The following is a 13,357-nucleotide window of genomic DNA, read 5'->3' as shown; positions in this document are numbered from 1 at the left end:
GACTTGCAGAGTAACGGCTGTTTCAGGTCTCCTCGCAGCTCGAGATAAAAAAAGATTGGACGACGCAATGCTTTATGCTTTTTTTGTTTTACGATTTTTTTAGGGATGAAATGCTCGGCTTTTATCGTTCATCGGTTCTTCCCAAGTTTATTCGCCTGTGCAAACCTAGAGATAGGTTATGTAAAATTTCGGTGGTTCTTTACAGAAGTGAATTTGCACTGCATGGTCTAACAAACACATAGTTAGGAAAGGCGGTCAGCCTATGTTTGTCTGTGACCGCTTTTGCTAGCTGTGTGCCTTGTTTGACTACACAGCACAGCTCAATGCCTATGACATACACAGACTCAAAGGATGCGTACAAGGGCTGTCACTGAATCAATGCATCGCAGTGGTACATGGATGGCATGCAAATGCATGATGCCCATGTGCAATGATGCATTGCAAAGATGCTTGCGTGGGCACCAGTACCGTCATGCAAGAAACGTAACGCATCAGCACACTTGCCTCATGTGGTAGCCTGTTGACTGCACCGTTGTTTGGTGAAGTGTTCCCGTGCTGAAAAGCTTTGCCACCGAATCTATAAACAAAAATTTTTAGGAACTTTGACTGGTAAGGTAAGGCGAGCAATTCCACAGCTATCGAAATGGCATCACCATTTTCTTTTTAGTGCAGCACCATAAACGGTTTCTCCCGTTATCTCTGTGCCCGCAAGATAAAAGAGAAGTCGCCGATTCCTGGCAAGTAGTAATATATGTAGATTTGTCGAGGTGCTGCCTAAAAAATCCTCACGTTTTATCACAAAGTTGCGCCTGGCTGTTTGAAGATATGCAATGTAACAACATTTGCAACTGTTTGCATTGCTCTGCTCACATTCTATCATGCGTGAGGCTCTTTGCATGTGTTGAGAACAGAGTCGTGAGCTCTGGATCAGTGCTCGAAAAGTTAAGCCAGGGAACCAGTAATTTCGTGCCAACCCAAGCATATGCAAATGGCTACAGGAGAGGCATTGCTGTAACATGAAAACTTAAGGACCGATTGATCAGTACTTTTTGGAAGCTATACACCACAACACTATAGCAGATGAAGAAATGACATAGTGCAAAGAAGCAGTTGGTAACTTCAAGGCCCTATGGACAGCCAAAGTCAATTTTTTTCTGTGAAGGTTTACTGCTGTCTCAATGGATGTTTGATGTTTCTGTGTCTACACAGCTCTTTGTCATGTGTGCTTCATATATTGTTAAGAATGCCTTCTAAAGGAATTGCTGAACAGTCGGGAACATTGTTCTTTTCTGACGTACCCCCTGTGGCTCACTCTTTGTAAGATGAACTCAATCGTCGTGTTGTCTGCAAGGTATCCCTCATACCGAGGATACTATGCGCCTTCATCTTGAAAGGGGAGGAAACACACGGAAGAGAGGGGATGGCACAGTTTGTGCCGTATGCTCACTATTTTGTGTTGTGTGTTTTATACATTGCTGCCCCGCTTCCTGTTCAAGAGGAATCAGTTGTCAGCTGTCCCAGTTGTTGACCTTGAACCCAGATACCTTATACAGACGGGGGTACCTTGTATAAACAGGCATAAAAATTAGTGTTTCGTCGAAATATTCTCACTGCTAGCTGTGTATTAGATTTTCAATGTCTTTTTGTGTTTCAGGCTTCATCAGATGAGCCTTTATACCTGACGGTGGGGACGGATGTGAGTGCAAAGTACCGTGGTGCCTTTTGCGAGGCGAAAATCAAAAAAGTGAACCGCATGGTCAAATGCCGGGTAAGTCCGCAACTTTCTTCGGTGTTTGAAGTTTTGTACTTTGCCCGACACTGGGGGGGGGGGGCATGCCCACGACTGCAAATTTTGTGAAGCTGCGTTTGTGGCCATCGTTTGATGTTAGGCTGACTTTGCTTGCAGCCTGTTAACCTCGCACGTTTCACAACGGAAGGCTTTTGCGCCCAAACTCGAAAACGAATGCAGGAAACTTGACAAACACAAGTGCAAACTTCAACTGCATTTTACTGAAGGGTGAAGCTTTATACATAGGCAATGTGGGACTGTGCATCTGGTCGGTGAGAACAAGGGAACAACAAGGAATCTTTATACAAACAAGTGGAATATGAAAATGGTGACTCGTGCGGCATGCACTGAAGGACCTTTCTATGTGCAATGCATACCTAGAAATGCAAGTTTTTAGCCACGGATCTTGCCATAGATAATCCAGCTCTCTTTGTTACAAACCTTTCGAAGCCTACACTAACACCAATAAATACAGATGAAAGTTTATACATGTGTGTTTGTCAAGTCTCCAGTCTTCGTTTTCTTGGTTGTGCTCAAATGCCTACCCTCATGGAATGCTACCAACTCACCTAAACCAGTACCCTACTTTTAACACTTGTTGCAGTAATGCCTGGGCTACTCATGATGAGGCTTTTAAGTTTTGAGGATACAAGAAGGGCCCTTTGCAGGTTATCTTTAAGTGTTCTCACCAAATGTATGTATGGGAGACAGGCACAGACACTAGACTTGTATCACACCCTGGACTGAAAGCTAAAGTAATGTGTGAAAATTTGATATTCTGATCACCTCTGCTCAGGAGCTGTATTGAATTGTTCACTCTCATGGCTTGAGTCATAGCCGACTGACCTCCAGTGGGTCCTACTTTTTGATCAAAAGAGTTAGCGTGACATCTTGACAAGTGTGAATAATTTCCGAGAGTGACCAACAGTGGGGATTCTTAAATGCTTGCCACTGGGATCCATTATGTTTCTGTTTAGTATTTGTCATCCCTGTTGTACCCATGAGAAGGCGTGTCATTCTCTCTGTCAATGCAGTACTAATGTGATCTTTATCTCCGTTCTCAATTGCTTTGATTGCAGCAGGAAGAGTAAGGGGAACTGAGACTGCTTAATTTTTACAGCGATGGCAGTTATTGGCTCATTCCCCTGGCTGTTTTGATGTCTGCTACCGCCTGTCACTGCAATCTCAAAGTCCATTGCAAGAAAATTGCTGAGAGATAAATTCTCAATCTGCCACAAAGATTCGAACTGACGACCAACACATTGGCAGTCCAGGATCCTACCTCTCAGCCACTCTGCCGAGGCCACAACAGTGGAGAATACTGATCCTGGAGAGCGCGATCGGGCCTGCAGCTGACAGGGTTGGCTAACACTCGCTCAACATCTGTGTACTAGACAGAGCTGGCGTCCATGCCTTCATGTTCTAGCAAGTCGCCTTCCAGTTGCAGAGGTGGTCCTCAACTGAGCTTTCTTCTTCCACATATAATGACTGTGGTGTATCACTGAGCAGATTCAACTGCCAGGGAAATAGACAGTACGTCCTCCCCGTTAGCGACCCAGGGCAGGTTTCATGGCCACAAAGTCTTTGGTCATCTCGGATGGTAATCCTAAACTGAGCCACCAGGTACTGCAGCGCATCGTAGAGGTGCAACAGCAGTGACAAATCACCAATGTGGTAGGTCACTGGTCAAGACCAACAATGTGGCGGCCATCAAGGAATCGACGAGCATAATTTTCATGTTCAACAAAATAAGACTCGTCCTACTTTTCCAAGAAGCAGAGCACATCCTGGACTTTCTCACACTCGTGTCCGCTTCGTCTGCAACAGTATTATTCTAGTAGCTCGGCTTCTTCCTCATGTTTAGTGGAAGACACTGACGTCGTCTTCTTTTCTTCAAGGATAGCGTCAGGCCTATTAATGGGACAGCCAAGTATAAATTTCAAAAAAGCCGAACGAATCCAGCAGTAAGGAGCCAAAAGGTGGATTAACAGTGGCTAAGTCTGGATAGGTAAGAAGAGGAAGATAGAGTCGAGTCTTTCTATTTCACCTCGGGATGACGTAACTTCCACAAGTGAATACGACCCACACTTGCGTTACTTCTCGAAAGGAGATTGCTTGCACGGGCCTGCACATTGTTTTGCCAGCTATTGCATCATTGCTTCATGTGACGAGTGAAACTGCAATTTTGTTGTTGTTAGAAACAGCTACATAACGCCAGTGGGTAATGGAGCCAGGGAAAGTGTAAGAAAAATTAACTGAACAGTTTCCACTGTGCTTTGCCTGGGCTTCAATGTCTGTCAGCTTCGCGCCTTTAAAGTGCCGGAGCTTTGTGTACACATCGCAAGTTGGTGGGACTTTTATAGGTTTGGGCAGTTGCTTGGTGCATTTTGGGAAATTGAAATTTGCTATATTAAGGCAGGTAGGTGATGATTTGAAATTTTACTGTAGGTGCATGGCTCAGTTCAGCAATTTATTGGCTTTCATTTTTTCTTGCGCTAAGTATAGTAGGACGCCACAGGGATGGAACAGACACTGAAATGAAGCGGACACGAAGTGACACACGGGAGAAAAAAACACCGCATATCCACGGGGTGAATGATGATGAGTGGGCGAAGCTCCGGAGGGAATCATCGGTAAACCGTGAATCTTCCGTGTAATTCGCCCAGTCTCGCCGCACTAAATCGAACGATTGACTTCCACCAATGACACGCGCCATATGTGACGTCATTCCTATTTTATAACAGCGCCCTTCCTTATAATTGCACCATCTCCCGCTTAAGGGGACCCTAGCACAAATGCGTTAGAAACGTGCAGTACTCTCTAGTAAGGGGGAGAGGCCACAGCGTCTTACGCAGCAGTTTACACATGCCGGAACGTGCACCGCGTTTGCCGACGCCATCACATGACTGCTGAGAGAGTATAACCCCCGTATTCATAAACGCTCCTCGACTTGAACTTGACTTGCCACCGCCTTGGGCAGCGCGTTCGAAACGCGTTGAAGGCGGTGGCAAGTCAAGTTCAAGTCGAGGAGCCGTTTATGAATGCGGGGGTAAGGCGGAGAGGCCACAGCGTCTTACACCAGCTTCTTACACGGGCCCTAACGGCTAGCACAAACGCGTTAGAAACGCGCAGTCTTTCATTAATGTTGGGTATTTATTGTCATCGTGGTGCGTGTGTCCATGTGCGCTTCGTGGCGTAGTGGTTAGCGCCGCGCGTTCGGAAGCGAGGGGTCCCTGGTTCGATTCCGCGCTACGGACACAACTTTCGGAATTTTTTTTTTCATAAAAGTAGACGTGGCTACCTACTACTACGACGACGGCTACTACTACTACTACTACTGCTACTACATACTACAGAGGAGGGACAGACCCACACCCTAAGGAGCTTCGCCCCTAAAAATGAATGCACACCAACTAGCCCAATTCATAGCTCTTCTAATTTATTGGCTTTCACAGCATTGTGAAGTGGATTACTTGTTTCCGGGCAGGTCATGTAATGTGGAGAGCATTTAAACAGCAGTCTATTGGACTTACAGAATGGGGCTGGCAGAGGATTAGACTGTATGATGAGATTAGAAAGTTTGCAGGCATAGAGTGAAGTCATCTGACAGAGAACTGCGGTAATTAGAAATTGCCTCCGTTATGCAGTGAACATAATATGGGCGAAGATGGGAGCCTCATGGAAGGTCTGTCAGACATTATGGCGGAGAGGAGAGTAAGAAGAGTGTGATGAAGATTAAAATTACTGTAGTAATGGCAGCAACCTGTGGATCACAGAGAAGATAATCTAACATTTCACTCCTTTGGAAAGGAATCGGTGCATAAAGGTCGTCTGTTGAAGCAACAGAGACTCTCAGCCAGTCATTGCATGGTGCCTGCTGTGCCTGTGGTTTTTCAACACCATGCTCTTCATGTGATCAAGGACTGATGAATCAGTGGTTTTCTCTCTGCATGAGCGTAACTTATTTTTCAGTAGGTGTGAAGCCGGCTAGATTAGCAACCATTTCCGGAGACAGAAATTCTTGGACCATAGCCCCCACGTGTCGCGGGCTAGAAAAGCAAAGGGGGTATTACTACATACAGTTTATGACATTGACTGGCCTCAGTGACCGATTGGAAGTGCGATGGACAGCCTGAACGTGTTCCCACTGCTAGTGCCTTGCTTCCTCTCCGAAACTTTTTTTTCGTCCCTTAAAATACTGCCATGGTAACGACAAAGAGCACATCAGGACGAGCGTATTATCCCTATGCAGTTGTTTAAACCAGCCGAAAATAGACAGCACTTGTGTTAATTGACGACGCAGTGCTAATTTTTGTGGGGCATAGCTGTAGCGATGCGGAGTATGGCTGAGATAGCATAAAACTATTGCAATGTGTTTTTATTCTAAGTTCGCCATTAGCCTTCCGTGATAGGTCCAAATGACTCAAACCAAGCCCAAGTGAGCAGGCGCAGCGCCCATTTGGGCGTAGTCCAAGCTATTTTGACCGTATCACGAGGGCTAATGGCGGATTTGGAATAAAAACGCATTGCAATAGTTTTATGCTATCTCAGCCCATGATTGGAGACGGAAAACTGTGGCTTGAAAAGAAGGTAAAATGTTTGTCATGTGTAGTTCTTTCTAATATAGCGGCCTGTGATAGTTTTGTTGTGAGAAATCGTTCTTTGATACTGTGCTTGTTTCTGAGGTTTAAGACAAACATTGTCTTAAGTTTCATTCTTTGATAAAGTCGCTGGTTCCAACGGATTTGTTAAATGTTCTTCATATTCGTACACTTGTGTTACAAATCAGCTGTGGCACATATTCCTGATCGGCAGTTCTCAATCAAGTATTGTTCTCTGGGCACTGTGGCCATGGTTGCCAAACATTCTGCCTGAGAAGGGTGTAGCTTTTCTGCGACTTAATTTTGAACATAGTTGTGCGCACTTTCGATCCATGCCCTTGAATGGATTAGTTCTGCTAGGCACCTTGTACTTGCTGACATCCTAATACTCGAATGTGCTGACGACGGCAGAGACGCTGAATGTACTGAGCAGCTTTTTGCAAGAAGTTGTCATGAGTTGTAGGCTTCTACTTGCAGATTGGCGTTGCCACTGAAAAGTGGCATGGAAGTCTTTGCTGTGCTATGGCCGGCGCAGGCTGTCTCGGTAGTAGAACTGAAACGAAAACCGGCAGCATCGTCATCCTGGAAGTCAACGGAGCGGCCATAGCCACGGATATATCCAATGCCCAGTGATGCCGTCGGTTTTCCATTCCCTGCTTTTGCACTTTTGTTTCATTTCTCTCTGGCAGACGTTCCAGTGTACTGCTTGTGTAAGGTCCTTTTTGTTTGTGCCATTTTTGCTGCTGCTGGGTATTTCTCGTACCAGCGTGGCATGGAATTCTCTCAATGAGTATGTCTGATCAAAAGGAAGCTTAGATAATGTCCGGTCGCAAATTATTTAGCATACATGGTTCTTGGCAGTGCCAGTTTAACATATCTTGTAATGCAGTTGACTTTCGTTAATTCAACCTTGACAGGACCTCCGAAATTGGTCGAATTAAACAAGACGCAAAAAAAAAAACTGAAAACGCGCCGCTGATTCATTGACAGTATTTACAGCTGTCTATTAAGAACCACAACATGGCTTCCTTGGGATGGGCCATAGCAGGTTTGATGGTCTGCATTTATCAAACGACTTCTCAACAATTACAAATGGTAGTATGGCCCACGCCTAGACTAACCACTTCGCTAGTTCGTCCTGCAACACATACAATTCGCCTGGGCCGCGATTTTGTGGCGATACGTATTCTCGATGCTAGTGCCTTTCGACGTTTTTCAAATTCGTGAGTCGTCAAGCAACGCTTCGCCTGGGGCGGAGCGTCGAACAGGAATGGCGTTGAAAGCGACTTGTGGCTGCTAGCTTGACATGAAAAATAAGTTATTGTTTGAATGTGCTTTCGTAATCGGACTGCAAAAAGCGAGTCATTATTGTCATACTGTGCGAGCAGATAGAGAAAAATCGGTCTGTCGCCACCCATGGTCGCCAACTTGCGATGGCAATGATGCTGGTTGGGCTGGCTCTGGCGGTCGAGCCCCTAAATGTGGTTTCGGATTTGTATCTAATTACTCCACCCAAGGAATTTTAGGGCGAATGTTTTTGGAAGAAGAGGCGTATTAGAATCTGGTAAATACTGTAATAATTAATTGTGAGCTACCGTTATCGCTTTAATATCTTCCTGAGGCAGGCGCAAAGTAGACGCTTTTGGTGGGAGATTATGTACGCTCAATGCATTATTCATTGTTCCCTAATCGCCGCCAAGACACGGACACTGCCACTCGGGGAATCACCAACTGCGGTCACCGTTGGGGTCAGGCACATGCTTGATGACCAGCCAAGCCTGAATTCCGGCGAAGGCTAATTTCAGGATCAAATTAACAAAAGTTTGGTCCTACAGAAATGTATGGGCGCCGGCCAAGACCTTTGGTCGGAATCGAATTAACGAAAGTCTACTGTACGTGTATTCAACTGCTGACCTATAATTTGCTTATGAGTGGGGACCCCCTCTCTGCAACCCTTCACAGTCAGAAGAGCAGATTTCATGGCTATAATTTAATCAATCTTCACATGTTCCATGACATAGTTACATGTCGGAAGTAAGGGAACCTGTAGACTTCATCACTGAAACTTCGGTTTAGTCATCTACCTCCTAGGGCGTGGTCTTGTTGAAATTCAAAACTTTTTCGTTCTTGCTCGTTTGAAGTGCGCCAAATGTGAGACACCTGCAGCAAGTCTAAATTGTAGAACTGCTTTATAGCGCGATATATGCACAGGGATATCTACTCTATTACAAATAATGGAACTAGTGTCTTAATTTTAGCCCGAATACCTTATTGTTGCGCATAAAGCCGGTGCCGTTATAGACTATTTTAAAAGTTGAGACCATATCTGGTATAGAGATGGGTATGTTGGACACTGCACCAAATGTGCTTGTTGCTGTGTATTTGTACCTGCACCAAAAAGTCAAATGGCTGTTCCGTTACTATTATAACAATCTCTTTATTTTATTTTCCCATGCAAAACAATGATGTTCTCAACTTCTTGTAGTTGAACACATTGTCTCAGGACGTCGCCAGTGATGATCCTGTTCCGGTGTCTGCGATACCATGACCATTTAATTTGGAAGAAGTGTCTGTTGGTGCATTTCAGTGCTATGCTGCTTTCATAGTAGTATTTTTGCTTGCTTAAAATTGTTACTGTGTTTCCAGTGACAATTGAGCTACCTTATGCAGGGTTAAAGAAGGGCTACAGATGTCTAAAGCTGCTGCTTTTTTTTCTGATATAGTGAAAAATAATGGCTGGAATTGCTACAGAAGTCATCATTCTGAATAAACGGTTTCCAATGTTTCTTCAGGTAGTATGCTGGGCCGACGTTTCGCAACGATTCTTTCACCCATGCATGCTTTATTGCCCTTTGTCTTCGGTTTCCTTGCAACCGTTATTGACCATACTGTTTCCGTTAAAAGCATACTTGCCTTGTAGTTTGGTGCGCAGTGATAAACAACGATATACCGGAAGAGCAAAAATAGAATAAATATAACTCGAAAGAGTAATTTCACATGAACTTTAAAAACAGATGCATTTGATATAAAATTGTCGGCGTCATCACGTAGTGTTAACGAATGCTGCATTCAAATTATGGGACTCAGTTTACAGACTTTGTGAACTCTAAGTGCATGGCTCCGCTGCAATTTCCTTTCTGGAAAATAACAAAAGTAGATTCAGGCAAAACTGGACATTCAGAATAACTATAAATATATACTTATGCACAAATAATCCTTCTTTATGAAACCAACATGTTTGGAAGGAAAGTAACTGCTTACGAAATAGGTCTTCTGTTCATCCTTAAGTCAGTATTCCAGTGCGATGTTGAACCGCCTCAATTGCTGCATGTGCTCCACTAGAGAAAGCGTCCAGTGCATCGTACCGCTTGCAGCGTATCGAAAGGCAAACACTTGCAATGTCGAATTGCAGACTGCCTCTAGAGCGGCAGGACTGCGCAGTCCGCCGCCGGCACGGCGAAAGAGTGGCGCCACCACGCCGTGGCGAACCGCGGGTGGGGGCGACATGTGGCACGGATCGCGACCGCCGCGGGCTTGACAGTGCGACACCACCTTTGCCGTTTGGCTTACCTGCAACCCTGCTCCCCCAGCTGCCACCAGCTTCTGAACCCCTGCACCACCTGTATGTGGATGCCGCTCCTACCGGAACGGAATCGCGGACCCCTGCACGAGCGAACCACGTGATTGCGGCTGTGCTCACGCTGACGACCTTCTCTCGACCGGGCAATTTCAGGTCTCGCACCACCGTTGGAACACCTATTGCTAGCGGAAGAGCGTCAGACCTATCCTTGCATCAGCACAAAGGCTGCAGGAAAACACTTAGTTGAGCTGGGTGATAGAGTCTTTTTTATTGTTATTGGCGAAGCACTCTATTTCCGCATGTATAACCCGCACCAGGGTGTCGGATCAAAATAAAACGGCCTTCGGTTTATTGCATTGTGCCGAGATCAATTTTGGTTCAACTCGGTACTGGAAAAATAACGGTTCATAACAATTTAAATGTGCACAAGTGAGAAATAGAAAAAAGAAAAGCCTGTTTAATTTTCTGAGAACCCCAATCACCCAAACAGTACAGGTTCAACAGAAAGGGACATTGCAGTTTGAACATTGAAGGATCAGTGGCAGAATTGACATCGTATACTGTAGTTTCGGCGAATACATATTAAGAACATTTATGCCAACTAAGCACATATGTCAAGATTTACAAGAACATCGAGATAAATATGTGTCATGCAGAAAGGATGCCTATGTAACTCATTAAACACCTGGGGCCATATTCTGGATTTAAACTTTAGGGATATCGCTTTCATTAAGCGATTCTTTAAGCAAGCAAACTGAATGCCGATCATTCCCAGGAACCATCATACCAAACTCTACATCATGCAAAAAAAAAAAAAAGTGAGAGCATTCCCGAATGTGATAAATTGAGAGTACGGCCCCTGGTTTGGCTACTTTTGGAGGATTTGTTGCTATGTTTCTGGCTTTGGTATTCGGCAACCATGAGAAGGAAGGAATTGTACGTAGCAACTGAGCACATATTTGGGGAAGCAAATACAAAAGCGTAGGAGACGAGTCATTCCAGTTTCAGAAATTATTGTTAAGCAGCAGTGGCTGTTAGTCTTCTGTCGGCCCCTTTCTCTTAATGTTGGAGGCCTGTACATTAAAGGGGCCCTGAACCATTCCCCGAGCTTGGTAGCATTCCAGCATTCCCCGAGCTGGAAATAACAGAGTCCGCGTGTAGCATACGCTTCTGTGAACCTCTCAGCCAAGTTTTGCTGTCGTGCGCCGTGCATGGAGCTTGCAAGCGGAGCGCGAAGTCGTCTTTCTCTGAAACGCTCTCTTTTCAACAGAAGCCATGTTCCTCACTCTCTTTTGGACGCTTTATTTCGTAATAAAGCGGATTCCCAAACGTGGCTGCTATTGGTCGCTGCGGTCGGGTACACCGCGGCCGCCACAAGTCCACTGGCTAAGCGCACTGCGGCTCGCTGAGGACAACCGTGTTTGGCTTACGTTTAGCACATCGTAGGCACCAAAATCGGAAGTTGCGTTAACATCCAAAATGAAATTTGAATTGCGTGCCACAGTGACATTTCGAAGGCGGAGTTTTTGGCCACGCCCCACTCCGCCGTAGCCTTCGCAGTGCAAGGCATTGAAGAAGGAATGGGAGCACAGTGGAGGCCGTGTTTGATTACCAATAACTGCGCTTCTGCTGAACGCATTGAAGTACTTTTTGCGGCAAAGTATCATCATGATGATGATGATTTCTGAAATAGCCTAATTTGACTTCAAATGCCTTTCTCCACTTCGGTTAAAAAGTGGTTCAGGGCCCCTTTAACTACATTACTTGTAGCAGGACTTGTATATTGGAGTGTTTTGGCGTAGTGTTGCAACAATACTGTTACCGGCTGCCACGATTGCACGTGTGCGGAGTTTACTGGGCTCTTGGTATTTGCGGGAACCACCCAGCAAGTCTTCTGGGGCGGTTTCCTCCAGTTAATGTGATTACATAGCATGGCAGTGCCCAGTCTTCCTGCTTCGATCTTAATTTGCCTTTGCCAATTGCTTCCTTTTGGGACAGTAAGAAATGAATACTGAAATCAGCCTCCACTTAGTCTCGTCTTGCTGGTGACTGAAGCATTACCACTGTTTGGTCATTATTGAGATATATATTTTTTGAAGTGGTTAGGCCTAAGACAAGATGCCACTGAGACAGATGCCAACTTGCCAGATGGTACCAGCAAATCCGAGATTCTGGTAAACCGTACATGTGCCAGTCATAGCAGCCAGTATCAGTAACAGTGGAAATGGTAATGCTGCACAAATTGTACTCTATTATCGTTTTCTCTATGGCTGTCTACTGAGCAAAGTAAGTCCTTATAGTAGTGTGGAGTAAATTTGCACACAGCAGTGGAGATTGTGTCATCGTGAAGCTGCACTTGAAGGCAATCCGCCCTGCAATGCCCTTCAGTTTTTACAAATTTCAAATGTGGGTTATACGTGCAAAAATGCGGTAGGCCACATGTGACTAGACTCAACGTTTGGCATGCCGGAAGACATCGTAAAATTCGAGGACTGGCAGCCATATCACATTTGGACTCTACTGTAACTCCCTTTATGTCACATTTAGTGGCTACAGTTAGTGGAGATAGGTTGTAGTTGCACATACACCTCTGTAGCAACCATGACTACTATATTGCCAATTGCTTGCAGTTGAACTTGGGCCAAGTTCCAGAAGGACGATCCCCGGCCCAGCCTGATCTAGTGTTTTCCTCAACAGCTTTCTTTGCTGTTGAGGGCATAAAATCTGCTTGGGTTGTTTCTAAGCACAACCTCTCCTTCTTTTTTCTTCTTTCCTGACGCAGGTTACTTTCAAGAACAGCCTCGGCACTCACGTCATCCCCGACGAGCACATCAAGGGAAACACCTTGCGGGTGAGCTTTGCTTCCTGCAATGGCTAGCGTACTTGAATTGAACTTCGGTGTGCGTTAAAGGAGTACCGATGCGGCATTTCCCAATCGTCATTTTTTCTACGTTAAGTGAAGGACCAAACCCTCTAAACCCTAGAAAAAAAAGTGCTGGCAAGCGTCAGAGTGCTCCGAAAAGCTTTGTATAACAATTGTTTCTAGGAACCAGTTTCGGTTTTTTGTATCCGGGAAATGAACGAGTGGAGTCAGGATAGAATAGCCCACTTTGTTCCTGCGATCACTGTGGCTGTCGCACACAAGCATAGCCAGTAGGAATGTGCGCAGCACTCTTGTTCGATTTTTTTTATGAGTAACGTTGTCATACTTAGCATTATGGCTACACGATGTCAACATAGTGTGCTTCGTTTGTGTCGTGACATCGCAATAATGTCGATGATGCCATGCCTGGCGAGACCAACATTTAGCATTCAGTTAAGTGTTGGTAGCTGTCATTCAGGTAGCTGTCATAGCCGCTGTGTTACTGGGGGCCATTAAACCCAATC

General features: G+C 45.2%; 1 protein-coding gene across 1 annotated transcript in view; it reads left to right on the top strand.

Annotated features, from left to right (window-relative positions):
* The window catches only part of LOC119464601 (AT-rich interactive domain-containing protein 4B-like), a 47,996-nt gene that overhangs the window by 1,218 nt on the left and 33,421 nt on the right, over positions 1-13,357 (top strand). The window contains exons 2-3 of the mRNA XM_049655469.1: positions 1,655-1,768; positions 12,753-12,821. Of these exons, the coding sequence (XP_049511426.1) occupies positions 1,655-1,768; positions 12,753-12,821 (183 nt within the window). The remainder of the gene's footprint in view (positions 1-1,654; positions 1,769-12,752; positions 12,822-13,357) is intronic.

Source organism: Dermacentor silvarum, chromosome 9, assembly GCF_013339745.2.
Source record: "Dermacentor silvarum isolate Dsil-2018 chromosome 9, BIME_Dsil_1.4, whole genome shotgun sequence".
In the NCBI taxonomy this organism is placed as follows: domain Eukaryota; kingdom Metazoa; phylum Arthropoda; class Arachnida; order Ixodida; family Ixodidae; genus Dermacentor; species Dermacentor silvarum.
Note: the sequence above shows the minus strand (reverse complement) of the source record. Positions and strands in the feature narration are given on the sequence as shown.